General features: G+C 47.0%; 1 protein-coding gene across 1 annotated transcript in view; it reads left to right on the top strand.

Moving 5' to 3' along the window:
- The first annotated feature begins 9630 nt into the window (after positions 1-9630).
- LOC102039374 (chymotrypsin-C-like) overlaps positions 9631-14362 on the top strand; it is an 11821-nt gene continuing 7089 nt past the window's right edge. The window contains exon 1 of the mRNA XM_031062933.1: positions 9631-9701. Within this exon, the coding sequence (XP_030918793.1) occupies positions 9631-9701 (71 nt within the window). The remainder of the gene's footprint in view (positions 9702-14362) is intronic.

Raw genomic sequence — 14362 nt, 5'->3', positions numbered from 1 at the left:
GGAAGTAATAATGGCTGGCACCTTTTTGCCTTGGGGATCAGGAGCCAGGGCACATAGAAAATTAGAGATATTATCATGTTGGATGGTCAAACAGGCTAATGGCACTAGCAGGGTTTTATCTGAAATGGCAGATGACCTTTCTACTGTAGTGCTCCAGTGCTCCAGAAAGGGCTGCCATTGACTTCCTGTTGCTTGCCTACGGACATGGATGTGAAAAGTTTGACAGATTGTGCTCCATGGATCTGAACAATCACTCTAGGTCCATCCACAGAGAAATTCAGCAATTAATTTCACATACACAGAAGATTCAACAAGATGTCAGATTTTTTGGACTAGAAGCTTTCACAAATTGTTTGGGCATAGGGGGTTGGATTCCTGGATTAGTGAAAACAGGTGTTTTGCTATTAATTGTACTGCTTATTGGGCTTTGCTGCTTGAGCTGTGCTGCATGATGCATTAAGTGCTTTCTGTTTCGCATATCCAATCAGACCTGGCTTATGCAAAAGAAAAACAGGGGTAGTGAAGAAAGTATAGAGACTTGTAGTGCAGAAAGCATACAGGCTTGGCTGATAGAGAAAGGGCATGGTTATCTGCAAGGAGTGCATAACCAGGCCTGAAGCCAGCAGACAGTCCTTGAAATGCCCTTGGCCAGGCAATAAAGAGAACTTGGGCAATTACACAATGCCTCCAGGCCCGCTAGCAGACTATCAGTAAACCACAAGGCTGAACTATTGCAGAAGTAAGCAGAAGCATGAACAGCTGGCTTGCACCAATCATAGCATTAGTAAAGGCACATGAACAGATATTTGTAACCAATAAAATGTAAGCTAAAGCCACGTGGACAACGAACAATAGTATAAAAGAACATATCAAGCAGTAATAAATTGAACAAGATGCATACTTCATATTGAGTCACTTCTTGATTCCAGACCCCTTATAGACCCCTTATCTCTACATCTGGCGCCCAAACAGGGACCTGTGCCTGATTTTAGAAAGCTTTCAATTCTTAGTCAGACGGCCAAGAGGGAAGCCGTGACGGGAAAAAGGGGAACAGGCGAGTGGCATCCGCTCTGCGGGTAGCTGGACCAGACTGATCGTGACAGTCAACAACCACCACGGCAAGACCTCTTACTCGGGTCACAGATAGAGAAGCGGCACTCTCACCACCGAAGAAAATGCTCGCTAAGCAAGAAGCCAGCATGAGTACTGAAAAGCTCCATGAGCTTTGCAAGTGGGCTAAGGAAAATGGTCATCTTCGTGATCCTGGATTGATGTTTAGCTTGACTGAATGGAATGAGATTGCAATTACTTGTGGGACACTTCATTAGACAACAGCAGCAAAACTCTTTTGCAGTTGGGCGATCCCTGCCGAGAGGTGATAAACACCCTGAAGAAGATGGCTGCAGAGAAAAGAATGGCACTTATTGCCTCAAAATTACTAGGGATAGCCAGTCCACTGCCCGAGCATACTCGCATTTTTGACAATGAATGCTTCCGAACAGCGAAGAGTGTTATTGCTACTATTAAGAACAGTGTCGCAGAAATAATTTCTAGCACAAATGAGGGAGCGGACTCGTCTGAGGTTGCATGTTCATCTGAGTCCTCTCAATCCCAGGGAGACATAGAGGAACGAAGTTGCCATCTGAAAATACCAAAACCTGTTATTTCTGATTCAGATGGACTGGGATTTCAGTCAGACCCTGAATCGGAGACTGAAAGACCATCCTCCCCACTATCAAAGCAAAAAAGGTGAAATAAGCCATCTGACCACCTAGTAGATTCAATCCTTCAGCAACTGTCAGGCCTGGGAGCGAAAGATTTGAAGGCAAAAGAAGCAACTCCTGTGGGGGATATGCAAGTAATTACAACTGAAGAGGCAACTATTAAGCCAGTGACCCCACAGAGCTGGTGGTTGGGCGTTATCCATGATGCTATTCTGGAAGGTGAATGGCAAGCGGCGTCAGCTATTGCCTGCCCAGTGTGTATGGTCAACTTAGGAGACGGGCAGCAGGCTGGTGAACAGAAACCGTTTGAGTGAAAGCTTATGCAACAGAAACGCAATACAGTCTCAGACTATGGGTTGCATTCTGAACCAGTGAAACATCTTATCAACTCCCTTTCTGGCGCTGAAATTCTGACACCCAGTGACTGCATGACTGTGGCAAAGCTTCTGCTGACCCCGGCACAACAGATATTGTGGGAAAAGGAGTGGGAAAGGCAGGCACAGTGCATAGTGTCAGTAAATCGGCCAGTGCAAGACCCTTTGTATGCAATTAACATTTACATGCTTCTGGGCCAAGGAAATTATGCCAAAGCAGTGGCACAGCTTCAGTTTCCTGCTGTCTTCCACAACGCAGCTGCTGAAGCAGCAAAACAGGCTCTATTTCTAGTCCCCTCTGAACGCAAGGCTTTTTCATATGCTACTATTAAACAGGGGCTACAAGAACCATACAAGAGTTTTAACAACAGACTGGTGTACTCACTCGAGCAGGCTCCTGATCTATCGGATGACATGCGTAATCAAATGCTGTAAACCTTTGCGTTTGAGAATGCGAATGGCAAATCCAAGATGATTTTATCGACTTTTCCAAGAACCGCAACTATAGAGGAAATGGTAGAACGAATGGCACACAGTGGCTTGAGCCAGCAAGCTGCCTTCGTTTCAGAAGCTGTGAAAAGTGCTGTATCTACTCAAACGCAAATTCTGGCTGCAGCATTAAAGCCACTGATAAAGTCTAATAATATCCCAGACCTGGGGATAATAGAGGTACCTGTTATCGATGCGAGAAAAAGGCCACTTGCATAGAACTTTCTCTGTTATGGTATGGTGCAACTGCTGCCAGTCCAACTCCCACACCACTTTGGCGTGTCGCAGTTCGGGAAATGCAAAGAGGAGCGCAGGGAGCAGCCACGTGCAGACAATAATGGCTGCTCAAACTCCGGGACTGGCCAACCAGCAACCTGGGGGAGCTTGGGGATTGACCTGGTAACAGCAGTAGACACAACACTAATCAATGACAAGCCACTCCAGATCCCTACATCGATAAATGGCCCGTTGCACGAATCACAATACCAGATAGGGGCCCTACTGATGGGCCAATCATCCTCCGGACTTAAAGGAATCATAGTAATACCAGGTTTGATTGACGCAGATATTACTGGGGAAATCCAAATTGTCACATATACTATGCATCCACCCCAACACATTCCAAAAGGCAGCAAGATTGCACAACTTGTACCCTTGCAAAATCCTACCAGCCAAGTATGTAAAATCCCCTTGAAAGAAGTCAGTGTGCGAGGAGATGCAAGTTTTGGTTCCACAGGAGAGATCGTCTGCCTTACATTGGACAGGCATAATAGACAAGAGCAACGAGTGACCATGACGAACAGCAGCAAAACTATTACTTTCACGGCCTTGTTGGACACTGGAGCTGATATTACTATTGTTTCAAACAATATTTGGCCAAGGCATTGGCCTCTTCGGCATAGCGACTCGGTGGTGAACGGAGTGGGAGGAGTGTCCTTGGCACACCTAAGTACTCAGTCCATCACCTTCTAATAGAAGATTGCTGCCATACTAGTTACAGTATTGCCACTGCTGAAAGGAGTGAACACCCTGATTGGAAGGGAAGGCATGACACAATGGGGAGTTGTTCTTACCACCCCAGACACGGTTTTCTGGCAGCAGTCCCTGTCGAGCAGCCACCCATTCTAAAGCTGACTTGGATAATAGATGAGCCTGTACAGGTAGAACAGTGGCCACTAAGCCATGAGAGGCTGCAAAAGGCACATGAGCTGGTCCAGGAACAAATTGCAGCTCAACATATCAAACCATCTACTAGCCCATGGAACACCCTCATTTTTGTCATTCCCAAGAAATCTGGAAAATATCGGTTGCTGCATGATCTCAGGAAGGTGAATGAGCAGTTGCAAGCTATGGGAGCCCTACAGCCTGGTCTGCCATCACCTTCCATGTTACCAGCAGGGTGGCCCCTGCTAATTATAGATCTGAAGAATTGCTTTTTCACCATTCCATTGCCCCCTCACGATACTCAATGTTTCGCCTTCATCCTGCCAGCAGTAAATAAGGACCCGTCTGCACAAAGATTCGAATGGGTTGTACTACCACAAGGAATGTGTAACAGCCCCACTATGTGTCAGTTGTTTGTGGCCACAGCATTGCAGCCAGTACGGTGACTCTGGCCACGTGCCCCGATCTATCATTACATGGATGACATCTTATTGGCACAAGAAAATCCTTTCATCAATGACCAGTTGCAGATTATAACAGCAATCCTCTCCAAGGCAGGATTGCAGATAACACCTGAAAAGATGCAACGCACCTCATTGTGGAAATATCTTGGGTGGCAGATCACCGATAGTGTTATTTGTCCACAAAAAACCACCATCATTACTGAAATCAAGAATCTTACTGACATTCAAACCCTGATGGGCGATCTGCAATGGGTCCGACCCCTCGTGGGCATTACTAATGACGATCTGGCTCCTCTGCGGCCTCTCCTGAAAGGTACAGATGCTGCAAAACAGATTTCTCTCGCCCCAGAATAAGAACAAGGCATTTCTAATATTGGCACCCTTATATCCACACGGTGGGCATCCCAATGCCACCTACGTCTCCCTATCCACCTCCTGGTCGTTTCTCAACCGACTTCTGTGCTTGCCGTCGTGGTGCAGTGGAAAAGAAAACCAGGGGAGGAAGAAATGAAGACAAGTTATATATCCTAGAATGGATATTTCTCAGTCTCCAACCTAAGTATTCAAACTCGATTGGAAACAGTAGGAGATGTGGTCTGGAAAGGATGAGATCAGGTGACAGCTATCTCGGGGATGGAGGCTGCAAGTATTAAAATCCCTATGAGGACAGCTGACTTAGCTGACTTTGAATGGGCACTCAGACATTCTACTGCTCTGCAATTTGCGCTCTTAGATTACACAGGGTACATTTCAACAGCTCTTCCTAAAGGAAAAGAAGCTCAGTTTCTTACACAGCACTCTTGGATAGCATTGGAAAAATGTTCACATAGACCATTAAAATATGGCCTCACAGTATATACTGATGCTGGAAAAAACACCAGAAGAGCCGCGATCACTTGGTACCAGAATGATCAATGGAAACATCAAATTTTGCAAGCCCTACCAGAGAATACACTCCAAACATTAGAGCTGGCAGCTGTCTGCTGGGCCATGCCACAATGGCTCTGTACACCACTGACTATTGTCACGGACTCTCTTTATGTTGCTGGAGTGGCCCAAAGGATAGAAGATACATTCATCAAGGATATACAGAACAAACGGTTGCTTGCCCTTTTCCAGCAACTGCAGAGAACCACAAGACAAAGAACAGCTGCCTATTGCGTTATTCACATTTTGAGTCATAAGTGGCAAGAAGGACTCGGGGAAGGAAATCACAGAGCTGATCAGTTGGTTAGCGTGGTAAAGAAAAATCAAGCACCAATCAATAAATTTGAAGCAGCCAGAATCTCCCATGAACAGTTTCTTCAGAATGCTAAAGGATTAAGGCGGCAAGTCTCTTTATCAATAAATGAGGCCCAAGGCATAGTCTGCACTTGCCCTCAATGCAGCAATCATGGACCAGACCACGGAATAGGAGTAAATCCAAAAGGTTTACAAGCCTTAGAACTCTGGCAAATGGATGTAACTCATGTACCCGAGTTCAGAAGATTAAAATATATTCATGTCACAGTCGATATCTTTTCAAAATTTATATGGGCCACTGCACAACCAGGAGAGAAAGCTATTCATGTTTGTAAACATTTGACTGCCTGCTTCACCATTATGGGCGTACCAAAGCTGATAAAAACTGATAATGGGCCCGCCTACAGTAGTGATGCAGTCCGACGATTCATGCTCACATGGGGAGTGCAACACAAAACAGGCATTCCAAACTCCCCTACAGGACAAGCTATTGTAGAGAGAACCGACAGAATTGGTTCTTTCGCTGGCTATTTAAGGAAATTCAAGGAGGTCCTCAATCCAAAAGAATGATTGAATTGAACCTTATTTGTGTTGAATCATTTGTGTGTTTTTGGGGAAAATCAAGAACCTCCTGCAGTAATACATTCCAGTTGTGCTAATGCAGGAACGATAAAAAGAGATATGCTTGTGCATTTTCACAATCCAAGAACTGGGGAGTGGGAAGGGTCTGTATCTGTCATATTTAATGGCCGAGGATATATGTGTGTTTCCACTCCCACAGGTCTGCTATGGGTACCCAGTAAGTGGACTCGAGCCACGGTATGAATGACACAGAAACTCTCGACCCAGAAGCCTGCACCTGTGAGCAATACCATTGGGGTCTTGTTTTAAAACCAATATTCAAGGAAGCAGGAGAAATACTGGAATTGACCTTATCCTGGCAAGATCCAGAGCAAGCCAATATACTGCTATCGGCCATCAATGAGCAGATAACTGCCAAAATCAAACCAGAGAATTGTTTCTGTGGAAAGATTGGTTGTGGATTGGTCAGAATTTATTGTGGGGCTTGTGAGAGAGATCTGTGGATAGCTAGAGTACGAGGAGCAGCACAAGGTTGCCTCACATGGCAATTCTACCAACATAGAAGAAACACATGTAGATATTTAGGTGAGTGGTTGGGGCAAAACCTCAGTGGACCGGAGTTCCATCAGCTATTTGAATCAAAGGCTCAGAAAGAGAGGGGTCTTAGAGTTTGGCAATTGCAAGGTCTCCTGAAGGAGCTTAGACTTAGAAAGCTAACCAAGCAGTTAGAATTCTGCTGTGGAAGAGAGGTTCCCAATTACTGTTGGGCCGAGAATAGATGGATCTGGGCAGAAAGGAGGCTGGGTAACAAGATGGTGGGTACTTATTGTGGTAAATCTCATCCCAATAACAGGAAGTAGCGGGAAAAAGTTAGAAATCTCTAAGCAATGGTTTGACCCTAGACAGAATGTGTGGGTATCCTTGGCATGAAGTTTGAGCACTACTACCTTTTGTGCAAGCCCAGCTACACCGAGTACCCCATTTTTAACTTGCCTGGTAGGGGTACCTGTAAATGACTCAACATGGAAATTTTTCGCGCAAGCCTTAAAGGAGATGTGAATCTCCCGTTTACACACCAGAAGGAATGCCAGTGTGGGTATGGGAAACTATGACTCTTGGGATGATAAACTCCCCATAGGCCCTGAGCCACAAGAAATAGACCTACTGGATCCCCTTACAGCAAGCTACTGCATCTTCATAAACTCTACAAAGTGGAAATGCAATGAGCCATTGCCAAGACCTTGTAATCAGACCATACCTACATCTGTTAGCCCAATAGGTAATATAACAGAATGGAAGGTTAACTGGTGCAAAAATTTTAGCCCAATGAAAAATCACTCAGCCCCTGGAACTACCTACCCAAGGAAATTGCCAGCAGGTTATTTTTTGATTTGTGGAAACCGAGCATGGTCTGGTATTCCATCTGCACTTATAGGAGGGCCCTGCACCATCGGACAGTTAAGCTTAGCCTTGCCCCACCACCATCCTAACAAATCTCACCCTGCTAGATGGAAAAGGGATTTGACACAAGTCGTAAGTTTAGACTGCCAAGATGATCTAACGTTATGGAATGCTTAGGAAGTAATAATGGCTGCCACCTTTTTGCCTTGGGCATCAGGAGCCAGGGCACATAGAAATTTAGAGATATTATCATGTTGGATGGTCAAACAGGCTAATGGCACTAGCAGGGTTTTATCTGAAATGGCAGATGACCTTTCTACTGTAGTGCTCCAGTGCTCCAGAAAGGGCTGCCATTGACTTCCTGTTGCTTGCCTACGGACATGGATGTGAAAAGTTTGACAGATTGTGCTCCATGGATCTGAACAATCACTCTAGGTCCATCCACAGAGAAATTCAGCAATTAATTTCACATACACAGAAGATTCAACAAGATGTCAGATTTTTTGGACTAGAAGCTTTCACGAATTGGTTGGGCATAGGGGGTTGGATCCCTGGATTAGTGAAAACAGGTGTTTTGCTATTAATTGTACTGCTTATTGGGCTTTGCTGCTTGAGCTGTGCTGCATGATGCATTAAGTGCTTTCTGTTTCGCATATCCAATCAGACCTGGCTTATGCAAAAGAAAAACAGGGGTAGTGAAGAAAGTATAGAGACTTGTAGTGCAGAAAGCATACAGGCTTGGCTGATAGAGAAAGGGCATGGTTATCTGCAAGGAGTGCATAACCAGGCCTGAAGCCAGCAGACAGTCCTTGAAATGCCCTTGGCCAGGCAATAAAGAGAACTTGGGCAATTACACAATGCCTCCAGGCCTGCTAGCACGCTATCAGTAAACCACAAGGCTGATGTATTGCAGAAGTAAGCAGAAGCATGAACAGCTGGCTTGCACCAATCATAGCATTAGTAAAGGCACATGAACAGATATTTGTAACCAATAAAATGTAAGCTAAAGCCACGTGGACAACTAACAATAGTATAAAAGAACATATCAAGCAGTAATAAATTGAACAAGATGTATACCTCATATTGAGTCACTTCTTGATTCCAGACCCCTTATAGACCCCTTATCTCGACAGCCATGGACTGATCCAGGCTGCTCTGGAAAAGGGTGAAGCTCCAGAACACCTGCAGTACATCAATGACATCATTGTGTGGGGGAACACAGCAATGGAAATATTTGAGGAAAAAAAGACGATCATCCAGATTCTGCTAGAAGTTGACTTCGCCATCAAGAAGAGTAAAGTCAAAAGACCTGCCCGAGAGATCCAGTTCCTGGGAGCAAAATTGCAAGATGGACGGCATCAGATTCCCACTGAGGTCATCAACAAAATTACCGTGATGTCTCCACCAACCAGCAAGAAGGAAACACAAGCTTTCCCAGGTGCCATAGGTTTTTGGAGAATGCACATTCTCAAGTACAGCCAGATTGTGAGCTCTCTCTATCTAGCCACCCACAAGAAGAATGATTTCAGCTGGGGCCCTGAACAGCAACAAGCCTTTGCCCAGATCGAGCAGAAGATCGCTCGTTCAGTAGCCCTTGGCCCAGTCAGGATGGGACCAGAGGTGAAGAACATGCTCTACTCTGTGGCTGGGAACAATGGCTTGTCCTGGAGCCTTTGGGAGAAGGTGCCTGGGGAGACTCAAGGCCGACCACTAGGATGATTCTGGAGCTAAAGTTACAGAGGGTCCAAAGCCAACTACACCCCATCAGAGAAGGAAATCTTGGCTGCCTATGAAGGAGTTCAAGCCACCTTGGAGGTGATTGGCACAGAAGCGCAAGTCCTCCTGGCACCCCGACTACCGGTGCTGGGGTGGATGTTTAAAGGGAAGGTTCCCACTATCTGCCATGCCACTGACATCACATGGAGCAAATGGATTGCCCTCATCACACCCATGTTGGAAACCTGAATCACCCTGGGATTTTAGAGATAATTACAAACTGGCTGGAAGGTGAAAATTTTGGTCTCACTGAGGAAGAGGAACAAGAGCAAGTGAAACATGCTGAAGAAGCTCCACCATACAACCAACGACCAGCGGAGTAAACACACTACACTCTTTTCACTGAGGGTTCCTGTCGCATTGTAGGGATGAACCAGAAGTGGAAAGCACCTGTATGGAGCCCCACATGACAGGATGCACAAGCCACCGAAGGAGAAGGTGGATCAAGACCACTTCCTGAACTCAAGGCCATTTAACTGGCCCTGGACATTGCTGAAAGAGAGAAGTGACCAAAGCTCTACCTTTACACTGATTCGTGGAAGGTAGCCAATGCTCTTTGGGGCTGGCTGGAAAGGTGGAAAGAGGCCAACTGGCAGCGTAGAGGAAAACCAATCTGGACTGCTGATGAGTGGAAAGACATTGTCACTCGGGTAGAGTAGCTACCTGTGAAAGTCCACCACATAGACGCCCATGTCCCCAAGAGTCAGGCTAATGAGGAACACCAAAACAATGAGCAGGTAGACCAGGCTGCAGAGACAGAGGTGTCAAAGATAGATTTAGATAGATTCTTGTCTATAACATTGGCTGAGTATGATCATAAGGGGGAGTTGTTCCTAGCTCAATGGGTCCATGATGCCTCAGGTCATCAGGGCAGAGATGCCACCTACAAGTGAGCATGGGACCGAGGGGTGGATCTAACCATGGACAGTATTTCTCAGGTTATCCATGACTGTGAGATGTGCACTGCCATCAAACAGGCCAAGCGAGTGAAGCTGCTCTGGTATGGTGGGCGGTGGTCCAAGCACAAGTATGAGGAGGCCTGGCAGATTGACTCCATCCCACTGCCCCAGACACGCCAGGGCAAGAGCTACGTGCTGACCATGGTGGAAGCCACCACTGTATGGTTGGAGACCTGCCCTGTGCCTCACAGCACTGCCGGGAACACCATCTTGTGCCTGGAAAAGCAAGTCATGCGGAGACATGGCACCCCTGAGAGAATTAAGTTGGACAACAGAACCCATTTCATGAATGGCCTTATAAACACCTGGGCCAGATAATGTGGCATTGAATGGATATATCATATCCCTTATCATGCACCAGCTGCCAGGAAAGTTGAATGGAACAATGGACTGCGTAAGACTACCCTGAGGGCATTTGGCTATAATGGCTTGTAGTTTTTGGGGTCTGTCTGACCCGTCGATGCCCCATATAGAGGAGTACCGCTAAGTAAATCCTGCCCAGGTGCCTCAGGCATGCTCCCAGCCACAGGTAATCTTAGCAAGCAGCTCAGCTCTTTGAGCGAGATCAGCTCTTTGATGAATTCAGCTCTTTAACAATTTCAGCTCTTTGCTTGCTAAGTGCCTCAGCAGATGCAGGGATGAGACAAGAGAAGAGTTGTATGAAGTTCCACAGATTTTTATAATAAGCTTTATTGGCAGCTTCTACTAAGGGTGACAGTGACAGCTCTTCTGCCAAACTGGGCAGAAGTAGGGGTTATATAGGGTATGTGGGTTTTGGGAAACAGTCCAACAGAAAGGGTCGAGGTGAATATGACCTATAGTCTTACAGAGAGATAACAAGGGTCCAAAGGTGCAAGAGGGGTTTCTTGGTCCAGTCATCATGACTAGGCATTTCTTATCTTAGGCAACTGACACCAGGGAGGCCTTGCAAGCCCTGTGGCTGCTACACTTCTGGGGGAACCCTTTAGAAATTGGGAAATGGGCTTAGCAAAAGCGACCTGGATGGTCAATACCCGAGGATCCATCAATCAAGCTGGTCCTGCACAGTCTGAACCCTTGCACACAGTGGATGGAGATAATGTCCCTGTGGTATATATGAAAGGTATTTTAGGAAAGACTGTTTGGATTATTCCCACCTCAGGCAAAGACAAACCCATCCATGGGATTGTTTTTGCTCAAGGACCTGGTTACACTTGGTGGGTAATGCAGAAAGATGGAGAAACCCATTGTGTACCACAGGGAAACCCAGTTTTAAGTGAGAACTGTGTGTAAGATTTCATTGTGGACAGTTTATTTATTTGGGTATGATGCAGATAGTAATAGAATAAGGAGTGAGTAATGCCTTAGGCTGGAAATGAGTGGGTGTATTATATTCCTGTCTGTGGAGCAGTTCTCTTCTGCTCAATGGGCAGTTTTATTTATCTCTTCCACAGCCAATCCTCCTTCTGGGGAGATATCTTCTGTTAATGGGCCACTGAGTCTCACCACATGACTGATAAAATTACATCATCCCATTGTGAGACACTTTGCCCAAGGGGAGAACCAAGTATTCCTACATGGATATAATCTGACATTTGGAGCACCAGGGCAGCCTTTTCCCTCTGCATTCCCAGAGGAGCAGCTGTCTTTCCACTGGATTTCCAGTGCAAGACCAGGCCCATCTACACCACCACTGGACCTTCAGAGGAAAACTCCCCCCTTGTCCAGGATCCCTGCTCCAACAGAGCCACAGCTGGCACTGCAGGAGGGCTGAGCCACCATGGAATGGGACTGCTGCCAACAGCCTGACACATAGGGGGTCAGGGCCTATTCTGACTCTGTCCATAGTTTATTTGTTTGTACTATTACATTTGTATTTTTTTAGTTTTCCTAGTAAAGAACTGTTATTGCTATTTCCATATCTTTGCCTGAGAGCCTTTTAATTTCAAAATTTTAGCAATTCAGAGGGAGGGGGTTTATATTTTCCATTTCAGGGTAGGTTCCTGCCTTCCTTTGCAGACACCTATCTTTTCAATCCAAGACGGTCATCCAGCACTGAAACACAAGGAGGAGGGAGAAGAGCAGTGGGGCCCACGGAGCAAGCCCAAAAGAGCATTTCCCCATCTCTCCCTGAGCCCCCTCTCCTCCAGCTCCACCACACACCCCAACACCATAGCTGAGCCACTGCAGTGCTCCTGCTCTGCTCTCACCTCCACCAAGGATGTCCCAGGAAGGGACAAGCCACTGCAGTCCACATCATGGAAGAAGGAAAAGGACAAGATGGAGCCATTTCTGCTCAAACTCAAGCACCAGCTCCCTGCACCCCAGCCCATGGGACAGCCCAGTCCCAAGGCTCCAGTGGCAAGAGAACTGGGGAAATAAATAGGGAGACGAATGCAGGGTCATCTTTCCCAAAGGAAAACAGGTGCAGGGGAGATGGGATCAGCCCCAGCACCACCTGTACCCCCAGGTGCTCTGTGCAGAAGTAGCCAACACAGAACAGGGCAACCCAGATTCTCACACCACAGGTGGTGGGGAAGGGAACACATGTGCCACTGAGTTCTTGGAAAACCTTGGGCAGAGGCAAGGCCATTGCAGCCACATCCTGGCTCCTGCTGGACCCCCTTGGGGTGCTTGGCTGGCCCTGGCTCCCTCCGGCAATACAAAAAGAACCCCCAAAAATAAACTTCTACAGTTATCTTCAAACCATAATCACAACAATCTAAAGTGACAACATAAAGGAGAGCAAAAACCACCCAAATCCTCATGCAGTTGGCAGTCGTACATAGAACAGCCACTCGCCCCCAGGCTTGCCTGAGCACAGAATGTACCACTGGCACCTACGATGATGCCACAGCCAAGGCAGCAGCCAGGAAGAAGCACCCAGACATGCCAAGGATGGGTACACAAGGTGAACAAACACTGACAGGGACTCAGAGATCCCCAGTGAAGAGCCTTTCAGGAAAGGGAGCGCCTTATCTCTAGGGGGGCCAAGGAGCTGGGCATTAGGAAGCATGAAAGTTTGAAAAGAAAGTCTGACAGATATGTATGCTTGGCAGAAAGAGAATGTAGAATCTACAGAAGGAATAGAAATGAAAGCAAGTTTGGATATAGAAGGATAATAGATGTGTAAATTGACAATTGCTGATCCAGTTCTGCTGAACAACAAAAAGGCAAAGGTTATGTCGAGATGGAAAGAGGTTTTATGACTTAGAGAAAAGGATAAACCCACCTCAAAAAATAAGATGATTTTACCAAGCAGTAAAATAGCTCAGGCAAAGAAATCAGCCAATCTTGCAAGCAGAAAAAAGGTCTCAGAATTTTCCACTGAAAGAAAACTGAAAAACAAATTCTAGCTTAAACTGTAACATACTAACTTTTAGTGATTGGAAAATAGTAACATGAATCTGGTCATTATAGCAGTTATGATAGGCTACAGGTAAAAGTAAAGCTATAGATTGGTTCTACTGCACTAAGACACACAGCAAAGAAAAGTATATAATTGATTGTATCCAAAATTAAAGGGTCTCCAGGCCTGCCTGCAGCTGGAGCTGACAGCTGTAGGCACAGGCTCTGTCACCCATGACCCTGGACTGCTGTAACTTCTTGGATGTAATAAACTGCATTTTGGAGAGCCACCTGGAGTCCTGCATCCCTCATTTGGGCTCTCGTAACTGGAGGCAGAGAGTGTCCTGGGGGAGTCACTGCTCAGGGCTGGGGGGCAGCAGGGCTGCCCAGCACCTCAGAATCATGGGTGGGGGGCTGCCCCAGGAGGGAGTGACCCTGTGCCCCGGCAGGGACCCAGACCCTTCCCAGAGCAGGGCCAGGTGTCCCCACCGTGTCCCAGCATGGTGCCAGCACATGAGGGGCAGATGTGGCCATTCCCAGGCAGGACCGTGAGTGCGATAAGAGAAGGCAATGGGGCTGAGGAGCCCCTGTGCCCACAGCGTGGGACAGTCCCCACGTGTCAGCAGCAGGCAGGGACACTCCAAGGTCCCCAGCAGTCCGGACACTATAAGAGGGCTGAGCAGCCCCACCACAGCACCTTTGCTCCGCACAACCATGCTGGGAGCCGTCTGTCTCGTCGTGCTGCTGGGCTACGGTAGGTGCAGGGCATGGGGAAGGGTCAGGGCAGGGGGGACAGGACCCTGGCACCTGCCCTGGCCCGGGGCACGGGCACAGGCAGCCTCTGATGGCCCTTTGCCCGG

The sequence above is a fragment of the Geospiza fortis genome, unplaced genomic scaffold, assembly GCF_000277835.1.
Source record: "Geospiza fortis unplaced genomic scaffold, GeoFor_1.0 scaffold353, whole genome shotgun sequence".
Lineage (NCBI taxonomy): Eukaryota > Metazoa > Chordata > Aves > Passeriformes > Thraupidae > Geospiza > Geospiza fortis.
Note: the sequence above shows the minus strand (reverse complement) of the source record. Positions and strands in the feature narration are given on the sequence as shown.